The sequence below is a fragment of the Ochotona princeps genome, chromosome 24, assembly GCF_030435755.1.
Source record: "Ochotona princeps isolate mOchPri1 chromosome 24, mOchPri1.hap1, whole genome shotgun sequence".
NCBI lineage: Eukaryota > Metazoa > Chordata > Mammalia > Lagomorpha > Ochotonidae > Ochotona > Ochotona princeps.
The window spans coordinates 32,667,955-32,686,469 of record NC_080855.1 but is presented as its reverse complement, the minus strand read 5'-3'; the positions used below and the strand labels follow the sequence as shown (position 1 = coordinate 32,686,469).

Sequence of the window (18,515 nt, the reverse complement as noted above, 5' to 3'; positions counted from 1 at the left end):
AAATTTTTTAAAACTTTCCCTTCACTTTTTTTAAATTGAAAAGTCAGATATACAGAGAGGAGGAGAGATATAGAGGAAGATCTTCTGTCTGCTGTTTCACTCCCTAAGTGGACGCAATGACCAGAGCTGAGCTGAGCCGAAGCCAGCAACCAAAAGGCTCTTTCGGGTCTCCCATGTGGGTGCAGTGTCCCAAGACTCTGGGTTGTCCTTGACTGTTTTTCCAGGCCACAAGCAGGGAACTGGATGGGAAGTGTGGCTGCCGGGATTAGAACCAGAGCCCATATGGGATCCTGGCACGTGCAAGGCGAGGACTTTAGAGAGACAGAGAGAGAAAGATCTTCCATTCACTTTTTCATTTCCAAAAGGGCTGCAATAGCCAGAGCTGAGCCCATCTGAAGTTAGGAGCCAGGAGCTTCCTCCAGGTCTGCAACGCAGGCACAGGGTCCCAAGGCATTGGACCATCCTCTACTGCTTTCCTAGGTCATAGGAAGTGAATCAGCTGTGACATGACCTGATGTCCATGTGGAGTCCTAGCACTTACAAGGTGAGAATTTATTCAACTGAGCCATTGCACTGGGCCTAGGAGCAATGGGTATTCCATATGGCTTTCAGGCATCCACTACAGTTCCCATCACGTACTGTCTCCCAGGATATTACATTATCAGCCAACTGTATTGAAAGCAGCGATTTCTGTGATGCAGGTTATTGCTGCCCCTGTGATTTGATTTTATGTGAAAATTAAGTGGGTTCCTTTGAGAGGCAGAAACTCGTGCTGGAGACTGTATGTGAGGAACTATGAAACTCTTAGGAGAAGTTATAGATGACAGGTTGGAACAGGGGTCAGCCAGTCCAGCTAACTGCCTGGTTTATTTGGTTCATTTAGTTTTCTTAATGTGCACAGATTTTAGGGAACATAATTATGCTCATTTGTTTATGTATCCTTGTGGGTGCTTTTGTGTTAGAGTGGCACAGCTTCATGGTTGAGGAAAAGTCACAAATATTTACCATTTGGTCCTTTAGAGAACACATTCTGTGGTTCTCTGGAGCTTGCTCCCCATGACCCCTGCTGTCTCTTCTGTGTCTGAACTGGTGTAATTTATTGGCAGTTAGGAAGCAGGAGCACAGGACTCTGGGTAATGCTGATGTTTTACTGTAATTTAGAGTGCGTTAGTGATTTTCTTTCTTTCTTTGGAGGGCAGAGTTTTTTTTTTTTTTTTTTTTAAGATTTATTTATTTTTTATTACGAAGTCAGATATAGAGAGAGGAGGAGAGACAGAGAGAAAGATCGTCCGTCCGATGATTCACTCCCCAAGTGAGCACAATGGCCGGGAACCAGGAACTTCTTCCAGGTCTCCCACGCGGGTGCAGGGTCCCACAGGATTGGGCCATCCTCCACTGCTTTCCCAGGCCACAAGCAGGGAGCTGGAGGCGTGGCCTAGCGGCTAAAGTACTCGCCTTGAACGCATAGGGATCTCATATGGGTGCCAGTTCTAATCCCGTCAGCTCCACTTCCCATCCAGCTCCCTGCTTGTGGCCTGAAGGGCAGAGTTATAGGAAGAGATGGAGGGCAGAAAGATCTTCCATTCACTGGTTCACTCCCCAAATGGCTTCAGCAGCTATGGCTGGGCCAGGCGGGAGCCAGGAACCAGGTGCTCCATTTGGGTTTCCCACACTGGTGCAGGGGCCATTTCTACTGCCTCCTGAAGTGCTGTAGTTGGGAACCTGGATTCAGAGTGGAGCGGTGGGACCAAAACCAGCATGCAAATGCCTGTGTCATTGATGGTGGCTTAACCCAGTACATCACAACCCAGTCCTTACTTGTACATTTTTTTTTTTTTTTAATCTTAGGAGGCTTATTCCAGCGGGGCAGGAACGGGGTGGAGGTGGTGGAGAGAAAAAAGAAAAGGGCAAGGAGAAGAGAGGCCGGGGAAGAGAGAGCACTTGTACATTTAGACACGTTGGTTGGTTGGGAAGCATTGGGCCTAGCAAGTTGACTGATGGTTAAAAAGTGTGTTTCAGAGAGCAGGCTTGGAGACACAGGTGCTTAAGCAGAAAGCATCAGCTGAGTGTGTGCCCCCTGTCTGCTACGTTTTGGAATATGTGAGCCAGCATACGAAAGTTATTACAGTTATCCTCGAGTTACTCAGCTACTGCCCGCTACTGAAAACAAGCAATTCTCCACTTCTTAACCATCCATCCGTCCTTCCCTTCTGCCTTAGCATCTGGCTGGAGTAAAGGGTAGAAACTGTGTCTGTATCTGCCACTTTGTAGCCTTGTAACTTCCTTCTCTCCTTTAATATACTGATTTATAGCACGCTGCTACAAACATGTGTATCACGAGTAGTTAAGGTTGAATAGGTGGATATACGAAGAACGCTGTGTGCCAGGCATGTAGTAGATACTCAGGATGAAATTAATATTTCCTCTGCTTACTTTGGAATAAAGAATTTTTAAAAACGTATTTAAAATTCAGAGCTGATGAGAGAAGTAGAATGAGTGACACAGAGAGAAATGGAGACACAGTGGGAGAGAGATGTTCCATCCATTCTCTCACTCCCAAGGTGGTTGCAACGGGCAGGACTCAGCCAGGCTGAAGGCAAGAGCCAGGAGCTTCCTCTGGGTCGCCATGCAGGTGACGGATCCAAGCACCTGGGCATCCTTCACTGTTTGCTCAGACCTGTTTGCAGGGAGCTGGGTCAGAAGTGGAGCAGCATGAACATGGACTGGTCCCCCTCTGGGATGGCGGCGCAGTGGGGCCCACTTCACCGAGCTTCTCCAGTGCCAGCCTTTGCTTCTCTATCTGTCCTGCACTTGTCTTCTTCCCCGTGCCCTCTGTGACACTTGCACAGGGAGGAGCCACTGATGTGTTGATTTTCCTACCTTTGATGCCCTTTTACAGTGACTGTTGTCATCACAAAGACCTAGTATATATACACAACACAGGTGTTTGAATATTCTTCTTTTCATTAAGAATTTAACTGTGACTTCTATATGGTAGGGAGTTTGAGGAACATTGCCTTGGCTGCTTGGAACACTGGGTTTTCTTATTCTTTCTCTTTCAGGAGGAAGAGCCCTGTGAGAGCAGCAGTGAGGAGGAGTTTGGTCCTGAGGACCATCCAGGTTTCAATTCTGTTGTTGATGTTGAGGATCTTGGCAATATCATGGATCGTGTGAAGAAAGAAAAGGTACCATTATTGTCCTCAGTGCTCAACTTGGATCCTGCATCTGGTTAACATTGAGTATTTTGTGTTGCTATGTTGGTGTTGCTCAAGCCATCTGAGTTCAGCAGAGGAGAATTTCAGTTCTCTAGTTGTCCTAAGAATTTTGTGTGTTTTGCCGCATTCCATGAGCTTTGTAAAAATCTTCTCTTTCGACTCTGTGAAAATGGGTTTGTAGGAGGTCAGAGGAGGTTTGAGGCCAAGGACTGAGGAGAAGGGGAGATGTCAGAGTTTAGGGGTGAGTCTTCCATGGTTAAAGCAAAGTCACGCCAAATGATAGGGAGATATTCATCTCAGGTGTCACACAAAGGAGATCATCTTTCTCCTATCTAGAAATCTTTCAAAAATTGAAAGGAAGAGACCACAAATTGGATAGTAATTCTCTACAGAATTGTTAAATTATGAATAGCCGAAGAACTCTCTAGATAGATTTAAACATGAGAAGATGTTCACCCTCAGTCTCTTAATAAGGGAAATGCAAACGAAAACTACACTGACAGATGCGTCTCCCCTATCAACATAGCAGAGGATCAAAGGGAGATCACACACTCAGTAGAGGCTGGTGAGGCATAGCATGCCGTTTGACAGTGAACGTTTCTTCTTAAAGCTTAAGTATAAAGGAACACACTTTAAAATGAGGGTAGAAGCATACTATAATGAGGTGATAAGCCATTAATAGAGTCTTTTATTATCATTCTCAAATATTAGGCATTGCATCTAATAATATATGTGCTGTATTGTAGTATGGCTAGCAGTGTAGTAGGTTTGTTTATATTAGCCTCACTACAAATCCTGGTGTGATGTGTTGCTGTTATGACAGATGTGATGTATCTAGGAGGTAGGTTTCTAGCTCCATGGGGATCACTGTGGTAGCAGTGGTCTGTTGCTAAGTGATGGTATGTGGTTTCCAGATACAATGTTTTCCAGGTATGTATACTGAGAAGACTGCATGTTGTAATATTGTGTGACACCAGCTGGGTGTCTAGTTTGTTAGTTCGATTTTGGTACAAATTACCTGGAGTTAATGTCAGACTCCCCAAGTTGCTGGCAAAGTGCTACTTGACAAGAATACCCTCATTTTAGGTGTCAGCTGCATAGTGAAGGTCCACTTGAAGTGCTGACCAATCAGCTGTAGATTTGAGGATTCCCTCACTCCCTCCTGCCCAGGTTGGTTGATGTGCTGTAATGACACACAGTGAGTTCACTGAAGGCATAGTACTTACTGTTGCAGTTTTGTTGTAGAGCCTACAGATTCGGAACTGTCACAGGAGGAGATGGGCAAGGACTTGGGTGTGGGGATAAGAAAGAGACCGAGCTTCTGTGTCTGTGTCTGTGTCCTCTTCCTCTGCCCTTGATCCTGCCCCTAGGGGGATGAGGAACAGACCAAGCTTCTGTGTCCTCTTCCTTGGATATGGACACATCGCCCTCTGCCCTTGATCCTGCCCCTAGGGGGATGAGGAACAGACCAAGCTTCTGTGTCCTCTCTTCCTTGGATATGGACACATCGCCCTCTGCCCTTGATCCTGCCCCTAGGGGGATGAGGAACAGACCAAGCTTCTGTGTCCTCTCTTCCTTGGATATGGACACATCGCCCTCTGCCCTTGATCCTGCCCCTAGGGGGATGAGGAAGAGACCAAGCTTCTGTGTCCTCTCTTCCTTGGATATGGACACATCGCCCTCTGCCCTTGATCCTGCCCCTAGCCTGCATCAGTGTGCTTCTCAACAGGAGGCGCCTTTGAGCTTTGGATTCCAGGTGGTTACTAGGAGCTTCCTACTGCAGGCACAGTTGATGAAGTCACTGTTGGTTTGACCTCCAGCCAGCCTCCCCTCCTAGAGGTCAAACAGGTCTACAATCCCACCTTTGCCATCATGTTGTCAGTCTTTCAGGTGGTCAGTCCCATCCTACATTCATCTAGGGGCCACCAGAAGTCATCTCATTTGCAGAACACAGATGCTTATTCAATGGCAAAGATTGTAAGAGTAATAAAGATACTCAGTTGGGAAACTGTAAGGTGTTTGAAGCTGCCTACCAGGAACCAGAGACCAGGTGTAGCTTTTACTTACACTGCAGACCAAGAAATGAGTGGCCTAACAGTGATCTGAATGCCATTCCCCCACTGAAAGCAGAAAGGGCTGCTTAGAGATGGCAGGGATGAGTAAGGGAGAATAGTAGGTGAGCTCGGGAATATCTTGTGCAATAAGTAGGTTCTCAAAGACTGGTGGAGACACATCAGAGGGATTATGACAGGCCAGAATTGGAATAGGTTGAATTAAAAATTAGTAAGCGTAATAAATTACATTAAGAAGATACCCTGTGCTGCTCAAAGGAAAGGTGTAGGTGCAGGGTTCCAGAGAATAAATATAAAAGCATGATGTAATTAGAAAGTCAGCTGCCTGGAATCCTCTTGTGTAATAGTTAATATAGCAAGAATTTGGTGCAACTGGGGATGATAATGGGGGAACAAAGAGGCAAGTTTTTTATGGTGTCTTAAAATGGCAGTCCAGAAACTGAAGCTCATAGGAATGACAAAGATGGATGGATGAGTGGAACCCCCTCACCCTGTGATATTATCTAATTATAAGGAAAGAACACCTTTGCAAAAGGGAAGACCAGCAGAGGCAAACTTGACCTCATTTGTCTCCTGATAGGATGTGTGGCAAGACATAGACAACATCATCTGTGTCCTTTTGTGTCTAAGTATTTAATCTGAATTTAATTAAGTTGAAACAATAAGACAAATTCAGAATGTGGGCGTCTATTGGACTGTGGGACAATCATTAAATGTCAGCATTCCAAACAATAGGAACAGCAAAACATGGACTGGGGAAATGTTGTAGGATTAAAAATGACAATGAAACATAGCTGAATACATAGTATAAACTTTGTTCTTGGGTCACACAGAAAAAAAGCCATTGTCTAGACATTTAGGGAAATTTGAAGTGGACTTTTTATTAGATAATACTGATTATATGTTAATTTTCTTAGTTGTAATTATTGGTATTGTGTTTCTATAAATCATGTGTTTTTGTTTTTGGAGATGGATTCAACAATCTTTAAGGGTAAGATTTCATAGGGTCTACAGTAATCTTTGAAGTGTATGGAGAGATTTTTTCTCCCATATCCCTCAAAAAAGCAACAAAACAAAACTAGCATAAACCAATCTGTAAATTATATTATTGCATATGAGAATTCTCTCCCACTTTTTTTTCCATTTTTTTTTATTATATTTTTGACAATCTTTACATAGTTAATTGGGGTAAAAATGGTCAAGGACTACAGGAAAGTGGGTAAGACTATTATTTCCCTATTGTTTCCTTCATAGATCTGAGATAAAGGGGAATTTTCAGGGAGAAGCCCCACCCAGTCTCCCACCCACCCCAGGTCCCAGATGTGGGGCATGCTCCGAGGGTTTTGCTCAAGTGGTTTTGATAGTTCAACAGTTCTGAATTGCTGCCACTCTCACCACTCCAAGCACGTTGAGGTCATTGAAGAATCCACTGATTGACATAGTCCTTCATAGAGTCTCCGTTTGCCCAGTTTTTCACTGCCAACATTGGCTGAGGTGGTTGATTGACTTGTTCTGTCCTCTGTCTTTTCATGGTTAGGGTTCCGAGTCCAGCAGTTCGATTGGGGAGATCCCAAAAGAAACTTTGCCTGAGGTGTTCCCAGAACAGATTCTTGTATGTACTAGCAAGTACAGGGCCCGGCACAGTACATCGCCCCAATCAGCTGGTGGTTGCAATTGCTGGGTCAGTTCTATTTCCAGCACTGTCTTCCACTGGACCCAATGGGTGTTGCAGTCCAGCCTGGTTCTGCCCAGCACATACTTGGGCCTTACATAAACCAGTGGGAGCTGCAGCCTAGTTGGAGTGACCCACAATAACCCCCACCAGGCCTGCCCCCTACCCTGGTTTGCCAGTATGTACAGCAGATTAGTCCAGTCTGTCCCACATCCCATTCAGCTCTCATACATGTCAATGGGCATTAAAGCCGAGTTCCATCTAACCAGCTCAACTATCCAGCCCACACAGATGTTGTTGGGTGCCTTTCTGTCTAGCCACCCCAGCCCCTGCCCTGGTTTTTGTGTACTCTAGTGGGAGTGGTAATCCAAGAGGGAAAAGCCCACTATTTCCCTTCTAGGCCACTCTTACTCCTGGATTATGCACTCTCCAGGTGGTTCTGTGGTTTGACTTGACAGAATTAGCCCCCTGTGCCAGCTTCTGCCAGCTGATGCTGTGGCTAAGCCCAAACAACCCTCATCCACTCTATTTGTAGTTTGTACCAGTAGGAATAATCCACCCAGCCTGGCTTTTCACTAATCTAGTCCACATGAGGTGTACAGGTGTTGTAGCCCTGCCTAGTCTGGTCTGCCCCCATCATAGCTCACGCTTTCCAGTGGGAGTAGCTGTTCAGCAAGGGAACCCTTCTATATTCCCCCTGCCGGTTCTGCCCCTCACTTCCTGGTTCTCACATGTGCTGGTTGGGCGCTGAGGTCACATTCGGTACAGGTAACCTCACCTTGGCATTCTATATTGTGCACTGGTTTTTGTCGCAACCGAACCTGGCTCGACCCACACTCTGTTCTGGTGTCCAGATTTGCCAGTGGATGACGTGACTGATTCAGCCTGGTCTGTGCCCGACCCATGCTAAATGTATGCCAATGGGACGCTCTCCATGGCCTGTTCTGGGCTGTTTCCTATCATGCTTCTTGCGCTTACCTGCTGGGTCTGTGTCCTGCCAGAGGAGTTGTCCAGGCTCCTCCATCAGAACCTCTCCCAGTGCCAGATTTCGTGCATACCAGGGGGTCCATGAGCCAGTCCTACTCAGTTCACTTCCTGTCCTAGCAGGAACAATGGCTTTTCCTGACTGGCCTTCAACCCAATCTGGTTCTCGCTGTTGGATGTTTCAGCCCAGCCATGGCTCGTCCATACCCACATATAGCTCATATATGGCTCAGTAGGGGTTGAGACCTAGCCTAGTCCATCTACCCTGGTCTTCCAGGACACCAGAAGGTGTTGGAGTCTGGCCCAGCTTGGTGCATCCAGTCCCAGTCCACACTTGTGCCAAGGGAGACTACAACTGTATCCTGATCGGAACATAGCCCCCATTCCAGTCCAGGTGCCCCTTGGTGGAAACCTCAACCCAGCTAAGCTGTCCCCTTAGCTCCTCAGTCGGGTCTGTCCCCAGTCATAGATCACGCGCATGCCAGTGGTTGCTCTGACTCAGCTTGGCACAGCCCCTCACCCGTCCTGGCCCCTGCCTTAGACACTGTGGCTAAACGTCCCTGGCTCACACAGACCAGTAGGTGCAAGAGCCTAGCTTGGCATGACCTGTGCTCCATCCTGGTTTCTAATTTTACTTATGGGCTAAGGTTTGCTTAGTCCTGCCTGGTATGCCCCGTTCCATTACCAAATTCACACATTGGCCAGTCGTTGGGGCTACTTTGCCCAGCTTGTCTGACCCCCAGGTCTGGACCACATGTTCACCAGTGGGAACTATGACCCACCAGGATCGTTTCCCCAGATCCACCACTTGATCTATTGCCCAGACCCAGTTCTCATACATGCCCATGGGTTTTAGGCCAGTGCCCAGTGTAGTCTGGCCTTCCATTTGGCCTTGCATGAGCTGGTGAACATTGCAGCCTGGCCCACCCCACACCCTATTCAGGATAAACATTCGGCTGCTGCTGCCTTGACCAGACCGTTGCGGGTTCCTTTACCTGTGATTGATGGAAGGCTCCTTGGTCACACTTAGCTTAGTCCATCACCACCCCATCCCTTGAGCTAACCCATGAGGCTAGAATTTCCACAGGGTTTGGCCTACACATCTCCCAAGAATCTACCCCTGGATATGGTTCTCTGGCGTGCTGGTTAATGTCATGGCCCTGCATAATGTGACCCATCTCCTGACCCACCATCATGTCAGGTAAAAGGATATGATCCTGCTGGACAAGCCTAGAGTATTAGGTTTGCATGGACTGGTGTTCGGTGGTCAGCATTGTTCAGTGATTACAAGTTCTTCAAAGGAAAAGTTACTCTGTTATTGGGAATCTTTTGGATTGATTCACCTCCCAGAAGCACAGTGGGTTCAACATGGAGCTACATAAGCAGCAACTCAAAGATCCCAAATTGCAGAGCTCATGGCCAGGCAGTCAGCAGGCGGAGCCTGGCACCAAATGATGTGCTGGCCACCCGGGGATGGTTCACCACGTGCACATGGTAGCTGGAGTTAGGGATCCGAGCATGAAAACACACCGACCTGGGACCCACCAGCAGCCAGCACACTGCCAGAAGTTTCAGCCCCCAGGTCCAAGGTCTCGCCCATCCCCAATCCCATCCTCTGCCCAATGGTGGTGGTGGGTAGGCTCCATGCCTGCCTGGGCCCCAGAGACTTCCCCTCAGTGTACTCACCCTGAGAAAGCAGCCCCCAGAGCCCAGGCAGGCCCGGTGACAGCTCACCACATGCACACGGTGGCTGGAGTCAGGGATCCGAGCATGGAGACGCCCCGACCTGGGACCCACCCCTCTCCCACTTTTTGACAAGTGAATGGCAAATTTTAATTGTATGACATCTTCAAGAATATATTCTTTGCTTTGTTTTCCTCCTCAGGATGGTGGCACTTTTATAACAAATGGAAACCTAAAGAAATAAATAGAATGGTTTATTTATTAGTCTTTGTTTTGTTATATGAAAATTATTTTCACTGTAATCTAATGTACCTATCATAAAGCACATTAGGAGAGATGTGAAAACCCACCTGTCTCTTCTCACAACATTTACATTAATATGTGAAATATGTAGCTTAATGTTTTTGTTTCATGTGCATTCCATTTATTATGTCTTTTCATAGTCAGATGGTTCTTAAGACCTTATTTTAAAACCTAAAAAACACTTGTTTTAAAATCTTCAAAAGGTAACATGTATTATTAGTATAACTTGTATATTAAACTAGAATTACTCTAGGGAAGTAACATAAATGTGGTTTGAGTTTGACTGTTCCTTTAATCCTGCATAGAGTAACTCCCGCCAGCTCCAGAGCAAGGGGCCTGGCTAGGGTCCTTGCCTTGAACACACCGGGATCCCATGTGGGCACCGGTTCTAATCCTGGCAGCTCCGCTTCCCATCCAGCAGTAGAGGATGGCCCAAAGCCTTGGGACCCTGCACCCGTGTGGGAGACCGGGAAGAAGTTCCTGGCTCCTTTCTTCAAATTGGGGCAGCTCTGGCCGTTGTGGTCACTTGGGGAATGAATCATCAAATGAAGATCTTTCGGTCTCTCCTCCTCTCTGTATATCTGACTTTGCAATGAGAATGAGGTAAATCTTTTAAAAAAGAAAAACTAGAGAGAAAGTAGAGAGAGAGAGAGAGAGAGAGAGAGAGATATCTTCCATCCACTACTTCACTCCCCAAATGGCTGCTACAATGGCCAGGACTGTGTGTTCTACAGCTGGAAGCCCCTGCCTCTTCCGGGTCTCTCGCAGGGTGCAGGGGCAAAGGCCTTGGGCCATCTTCCAGTGCTTTCTCAGGCCATGAGCAGGGAGCTTTAGCACAAACGGAGCAGCTGGGACATGAACCTGTATGTGGGATGCTGGAGCAGCTGGGACATGAACCCGTATGTGGGATGCTGGTGCCAAAAGCCTGCTATGCCCTGGTGCCAGCTCCAGTTTTTTTACTATCAGTATTTTCAAGTTGTCCTGAGAAGTTGGTCATATTTTTACTTCTGCTTACGTGCTGGTATAGCGATGAGGGTATCTATTTCTCTCTACTCTAGTGTTATCAGTCTTAACTCTAGGCAACCTGAAAGATGAGCACTAGTAACTTTAATCTGTATTTCTTTGATGTAAAGTGAGGTTGGATTTTTTTTTTTACCAGCTTGTGTCCTTGCTTCCTGCTTTCTCTTGTCTCTTCTATCCTTTCTTCCTAGTGAGTGTTCCCTTTTTTTCTACCTGCAGTTGGTGAAATTATAAGATTTTTTTTTTAAAGATTTATTTATTTTTATTGGAAAGGCAGATATACAGAGGGGAGGAGGAACAGAGAGGAAGATCTTCCATCCGATGATTCACTCCCCAAGTGGCCGCAATGGATGAAGCTGTGCTGAACCGAAGCCAGGAGCTCCCATGTGGGTGCAGGGTCCCAAGGCTTTGGGCCGTCTTCGACTGCTTTCCCAGGCCACAAGCAGGGAGCTGGATGGGAAGCAGGGCTGTTGGGATTAGAACCGGCGTGTTCAAGGTGAATAGTTTAGCCGCTAGGCTACTGTGCTGGGTCCAGATTGCAAGATTTTAAGACACTGTTCCCAAGATTGTCTTCACTTCGGTATTACCTGTCAGTTTGTTGCAATCCTTAAGGCTCTCTCAGGTTTGATTATTTGGAGAGAGGTCTCATGGAACCTGCTGAAAGCCGTCAGAGCTACAGTTCACTGTAGGGAAAGGACAGAGAAAAGGAGGGGCTGGGTCTGGAACGCTTCTGTAATCCTCAGGGCACGTTACCTTGGTCCCGTGGATTGTGACGGTGTGGACAGAGTGCTGTCAATCCTGGAAGCTCACTTGAGCTGGAGCGTCTATTCACTGAGGCTTCGTGGTATAACCATGTGTGATTGGCTGGTTGAAGGATGGCCAGCATGGTTCAGTTCAACCCTGGGCATCCTATTTTTACCTTGGAGTTTGGACTATTACGTCATGGCCCCAGGATCCACTGCTAAGATCCTGTTCAATTAAACTGCCCAGGTTAGTTCAGAGGGGCCTGCTATGCGTTCATAAAGATAATTCCTGAGGGTTTACGGGTTATTGTCCTGGAGTGACGGACAAATACTGTGAGTACCGTAAATTATGCTTTGAATTTACAGTTCCTGCCTTTCCCTAGTTTCATTTTGTTACTGATTTCCTAATATTTCCATGGGGGACTGTCAAGAATGATAAGTACGTCCAGTGCGGGCTGAGGCCCGGCCCTGGCTGCGTGTAGCTTGGCGTCAGGGTACGGCTGAACCTTCCCCAGTGCTGGTCCTCTCATCTGGGAGACACAGATGCTGGCATCCTCCTCCAGTGGCTGTGCGTGAAAATACTCGCTCACGCAGCAAGTCTGACCCCCATGCAAACGAGGAATGCACTTACAGACATTTTCAGTTTGCTTGTGTGTCCTTAGGATTATATTTTTGCTCTTTTCTCATTTTTTTTTGTGTGTTTCTTATAGTTAACACTGATCTGAGACCTTTTTTTTAAAAATGTAAAAATGCGAATACGTGCTTAGGCTTTTACTTTCCCCGTTGTTGATATGCTGGGTTAGGATGAGTGTATGAATTCAGGGCTTAATGAAAACTGAGCAATTTTCATTGGTGCAGCTACCTTAAAATGGTGCACGAGGTAGCCAGTTTAGATAGATGTCTGGATTTTCCACTAGATTAAACCTTTAAAGCTTGATGTGTAATGAGTGAAAAGTTTGAGAGAATTAGAGGAATTTTTTTTGCTTTTTCACCTTATGGCCATTAGAGGTCGCTAAAGGATACACTAATGAAAATTTTGGCTCATACTGTAAGTTTATTTCTTGAAATTGTTTTGGATTTAACGAGCTGTAAATAACCAAGTTACTACAATTCAACTGTCTCAACACCCTCATAAAAGTTGTCAAGATCTAGGGGGAAGATATATGTGATTTTCCTACATTAGTATGATGCATAAGTAAAATTTTTTTTAGCTACAAAAAGTTACTTAATCCCCGCAACAGCCTGGACTAGGCTAAGGTGAAGTGGGGAACCAGAAATTCAACCCAGTTCTCCATGTGAATGGCAGGAACCCAATTACTGATGAACAGTGTCTCGCGGGGTCTGCATTAGCGGGAAGCTGGGGTTAGGAGCCGGAGCTGGGAACTGAGCCGCTGAGACGTGGGGCGTGGATGTCTTCACTGGTCCCTTAACTGCTCGGCCAGTTGCCTGCCCCACAGCACAGTTTTTAAAAATAACTCTTGTGTTTTCGTTTTGTTTTGGACGTCATCTGTGAAACCAGTGCCGGAAGCTTTTACGCAACGCTTTTCCTATTAGTTTTTGGCATTTCCTTAGGGGCCAGTTGAGACATATTCCTCCACTGCTTTCTGTGTGGTCATTCCACACCCCAGGACCTTGACAGAGCTGTTAACTGTGGAGGGAGGCAGAGTGCACCAGTGTTCAAGGGCATGGGCTGTGGAGCTGGGCCAGGCAGTCTCCATTGGAAGCCCTCTTTCTCAACAGCGTTCACTCACTCTGATGGAGTCACACTGCCTCCCAGTGTCTCAGTGTTTGTACCTTTGCACAATGGGAGATAGCAGTAACTACTTTATATAAAGTTGCTATGGAGATTAAATAATTTATCCACATAGTATGTGCATAATAATGACTGTTGTGCAAGGAATCTTCAGAAAGTTTATGGAATGTGCATATTATGAAAAAAAACTATGCATGGATTTCTAATTTTTTGCACCAAAATAAACGTTTTTTAAAAAAGAAAACTAATCTTTTGCAAGGTTCTATGAACTTTCTAAAATCCCCTGTTATACATAAACTGCTAAATACAAAAACGAAAATAGACACGAGACAGCTGAATAGTACCCTATAGCCATTTTAAGGTGTATAGCAGCCGGTTGTGTATAAACTAAAATTGAAATGTCAATGAAGTAATCACAGGAAGTGGTTAAGAACTTGCATTTTCTAACATATGGGTCACTCAGTACCATGTCATTTAACTCCATACGGTCGTAAACAGTTGTTGATGTTATGTTGTGGCTTTTCATTGGTCGGGATGATATTCTCCCAGCTCTGCCTTCAGACCAGAGATGGTCTCCCCAGGAAACTGTTGAATTTATCTGGACAATAAGATGCTGGACACTATGCAAAGTACATGCTTGCTATGAAAGAATTATGATTGGATTTGAACTGTAATACTGCAACTAGGTGGAGAAATCCACCATGGGGGGAGGGTACAGGGGGGGCTGGGGAATCCCAGAGCCTATGAAACTGTGTTATAAAATCAAATGCAATTAAAAAAATAATAACAGGGCCCGGCGGCGTGGCCTAGCGGCTAAAGTCCTCACCCTGAACGCCCCGGGATCCCATATGAGCGCCGGTTCTAATCCCGGCAGCTCCACTTCCCATCCAGCTCCCTGCTTGTGGCCTGGGAAAGCTATCGAGGACGGCCCAATGCATTGGGACCCTGCACCCGCGTGGGAGACCTGGAAGAGGTTCCTGGTTCCCAGCTTCGGATCGGCGTGCACCGGCCTGTTGCGGTTCACTTGGGGAGTGAAACATCGGATGGAAGATCTTCCTCTCTGTCTCTCCTCCTCTCTGTATATCCGGCTTTCCAATAATAATAAAATCTTTAAAAAATAATAATAAAAAAAATAAAATCCCCTGTTATATAAAAAGATGCCTTCATATGGAATTTTTTTTTAGTCTGAGTAGAGTACAACCATGGTATTTTACCTCTTCTATTGTAAAGCAGATTGAAAGATGGAGTAACCCCTTCATAGTTTAAAATATATAGTTACTGAAAAAACATGTACTTACTCACTTGAACGGTAAAATGACACAGAGGCCTTCCATCTGCTGGCTCACTCTTACAAAAGCCCCAAATTGTTGGCACTGGCCCAAGTCAAAGCTTGGAGACCTGGAGCTCCCTTAAGGTCTCCCACGCGGGAGGCAGGGGCTCAAGGGCTTGGGCCATCTGCTGTTACTTTCCCAGGTGCATTTGCAGGGAGCCAGATCAGAAGCGGAGCATCCGGGACTCAAACCAACACTGTGATATGAGATGCTGGTATTGCAAGTGGTGTCTTTTTTTTTTTTTTTTTTTTTTTTTTTTTGTCATTTATCATTCTCAATTTTTATTTTTTATTTATTTATTTTTTTATAATCCATTTTATTGTATTGTTGTTGACAATCTTTACATAGTTAACTATAGTTGAAGGAAAAACAAGAAAGAGAGAGAAAAAAAAAAAAAGGTTCAGGGGGATAGGGAGGTGGGCAATGCTATTATGTCCATATTGTTTCCATCATGTATCTGAGGTAAAAGGGGATATTGAGGGAGAAGCCCCACCCGGTTTCCCGCCCACCCCAAGTCCCGGATGTGGGGCATGCTCTGAGATATGTGCTCAAGTGGAGTTAATAGTTCTCCAGTTATGAGTCACTGCCAGTTTCGCTCGATGAGGTCGTCCACTGATTGATATGGTCCATCATGAAGTCTCCATTTGTCCCATATTTCGCTGCCAACATGTAGCTGAGATGAATGATTGTCCTATTCTGTCTTCTGTCTTTTCTTGGTTAGAATTCTGAGTCCAGCAGTTCAAGTGGGGAGATCTCCAAAGATACTTTGAGGTATTCCCAGATTAGTTGCTTGTATGTTCTAGCAAGCACAGGGCCCGGCACAGTCCATCACCCTAATCAGCTGGTGGTTGCAATTGCTGTGTTGGTTCTGTTTTCAGTCCCGAGTTGCACTGGAACCAATGGGTGTTGCAGTCCAGTCTGGTTCGGCCCTTACATCAACCAGTGGGAGCTGCAGCCTAGTTGGGGCGACCCACAATAACCCCCACCAAGCCCGCCCCCTACCCTGGTTTGCCAGTATGTGTAGCAGAAGACCAATCTGTCCCCCATCCCATTTGGCTCTGGTGCTTGTCAATGGGTATTGAAGCTTAGTTTTATCTAGCCAACTCAACCATCCAGCCCTCACAGATATTGTTGAGTACCTCTCTATCTAGCCATCCCAGCCCCCGTCCTAGTTTTCATGCCCTCCCACGGGAATAGTGACCCAAGAAGGGGGAACCCACTTTTTCCCTCCCAGGTCTCTCTGTCCCGGTTTATGCACTCTTTAGGTGGTCCTGTGATTTGACTCGACAGAATTAGTCCCCAGTGCCAGCTTCTGCCAGCTGATGCTGTGGCCCTGATCTAGTCCACATGCAGCGCACAGGTGTTGTAGCCTTGCTTAGTCGTGTCTGTCTCTATCCCAGCCAACACTCTCCAGTGGGAGTGGTTGTCCAGCGAGGGGACCAGCCCCTTAACCCCCCCGCCAGCTCTGCCCCTCCCTTCCTGGATCTCACGTGTGCTGGTTGGGTGCTGCATTCATATCCAGTACAGGCAACCACGCCCTGGCGTTCCATAATGTGTACTGGTTTTGTCGCAACCAAACCCGGCCCATTCCACACTCTGTTCTGGTGATCGGATTTGCCAGTGGGTGACATGAACTGATTCAGCCTGGTCTGCTCCTGACCCATGCCGAATGCATGCCAGTGGGAAACTTTCCATGGCCTATTCTGGGCTGTTTCCAATCATGCTTCTCGCGCTTACCTGCAGGGACTGTGTCCTGCCAGAGGAGTTGCCCAGGCTCCTCCATTAGAACCCCTCCCAATGCCAGATTTTGCGCTTGCCAGGGGGTTCTTGAGCCAACCCTACTCAGTTCACCTCCTGTCCTAGCAGGAACAGTGGCTTTTCCTGGCTGGCTTTCACCCCATTCTGACTCTTGTTGTTGGATGTTTCAGCCCAGCCATGGCTCGTCCATACCCACATACAGCTCACACATGGCTCAGAAGGGGATTGAGACCCAGCCTAGTCAGTCCCACATCTACCCTGTTTCTCCATAACACCAGATGGTGCTGGGATCTGAACCGGCCTGGTGCATCCAATCCCAGCCCACACTAGTGCCTCGGGTGACTGCAACTGTTTCCTAGATAGAACGCAGCCCCCATTCCAGCACATACACCCCTTGGTGGGAACCTCATCCCAGCTGTGGCATCCCAGATTGGGACCGTTCCTAGCCGTAAATCACGCACTTGCACATGGTTGCTCCGAGGACCATTAGGTAACAGCCTGCTACACAAGCCGGAGCTTATCTTTTACTTGATAGGTGTTCAAAGCTCAGCATTATTAAGGGATTGGAAGTTCTTCAAAGGAAGAGTTACTGGCATTGGGAATCTTTAGGATTGACTCAGATCCCAGAAACAGTGGGGTCACTCTAGAGCTATCTCAGCAGCGATTCAGATGTCCAATACCCCAGAGCTCCCCGGCCGGGCGGCCAGCCCGGGCCCAGCCCGCCATGAGCCATGGGCACATGGCGGACTGGGTTCGGGATCCGAGCTAGACGTCCTCTCCCGCAGCCCTCGGCTCGCCTCTGGCAGCCGGAGGTTAAATCCCGCAGGCCCAAGGTTGCGCCCCTCCCCAATCCCGTTCACAAACCACCCAATGAGGGTGGCGGGTGGGTCCCGGACATGCCCAGTCACGGAGGCCTCCCCCCTCGGCGTACTCACCCCAGAAGGAAGCAGGCCTCGCACCCAGGCATGTCCGGGCCCAGCCCGCCATGAGCCATGGGCACATGGCGGACTGGGTTCGGGATCCGAGCTAGACGTCCTCTCCCGCAGCCCTCCGCAAGTGGTGTCTTAACCTGTGCCACAATGCCAGCCACATGGACTGAGGTCCCTAGAGCTGGCATGTTTGGGGAACTCCAACCAACCTGGTAGGAACAGAGTAAAGTGGTGGGGGAAGATAGAGAGTGATGCAGTGACGGAGAGACTCCAGCTGTCTTCTCATACCGTGGGTGGAGGCCTGAGCTTTTTCGTAAAGGCAGAGGGCAGCTGTGTGACTTGATTGAACAGGTGAATAGGATGGGGCATGGGACAGAGGACGATTCAAGGGAGGCTCACAGTCTTAGGAGATATGAGAGTACACGCTGGATTCTCAGGCACTTCCCACAGTCACTCTGCGATGCCTATACCCTCATCACCTCCATTTCACCATTTGGCAGAGAGATGAGCTGAGGCTTTGGTGAAGTAGAGTGTTCCCAGTGGATGGCTGGTGTAGGTGGTGGCTTCAAGCCTATTCTCCATCTCTTTATGTCACTCCTGTCTGTGGCTTCCCAGAGGAGACATTGTTCCCAGAAGGGAGGCTAAGGAGTTTAGGGAACAAGGAGTCAGGAAGAGCCTGATGGTTCCGAGCTTATTTATTTTCTGTTTCTCTTATGTTGTGGTTTGTCAATGTGTAATGCCTCTAGCTGTCCATTCTTTCTGCAGTAAATAGAGGTTGCTAAATCCTCCCTACAGCATGTTCTGGTTAAACAGACAAACAGTAACATCAGTGTCATTAGCTTTGGAAACAAATGGCAAACACTTGATAATTACTCACCAGAGAAACATTACAATTTACCAGCCATTAAAGCTGACAAAAGGATTTGAGTGCGTCCGGTTCTGATTCTAAAATTGCACTGGTTACTACAGTGAGATAACAGGAAGCTATTATCTTTGCTATGTTTAAGACTTTGAGTCTTTAAGTCCCCTAGAAGTAGAAGGTGACATCGTGT

The 18,515-nt window shown here is 47.0% G+C and overlaps 1 protein-coding gene across 1 annotated transcript in view; it reads left to right on the top strand.

Annotated features, from left to right (window-relative positions):
• LOC131483156 (S-adenosyl-L-methionine-dependent tRNA 4-demethylwyosine synthase TYW1-like) overlaps positions 1-18,515 on the top strand; it is a 53,305-nt gene that overhangs the window by 7,995 nt on the left and 26,795 nt on the right. Inside the window, exon 3 of the mRNA XM_058680490.1 lies at positions 3,063-3,185. Coding sequence (XP_058536473.1) covers positions 3,063-3,185 — 123 coding nt within the window. The remainder of the gene's footprint in view (positions 1-3,062; positions 3,186-18,515) is intronic.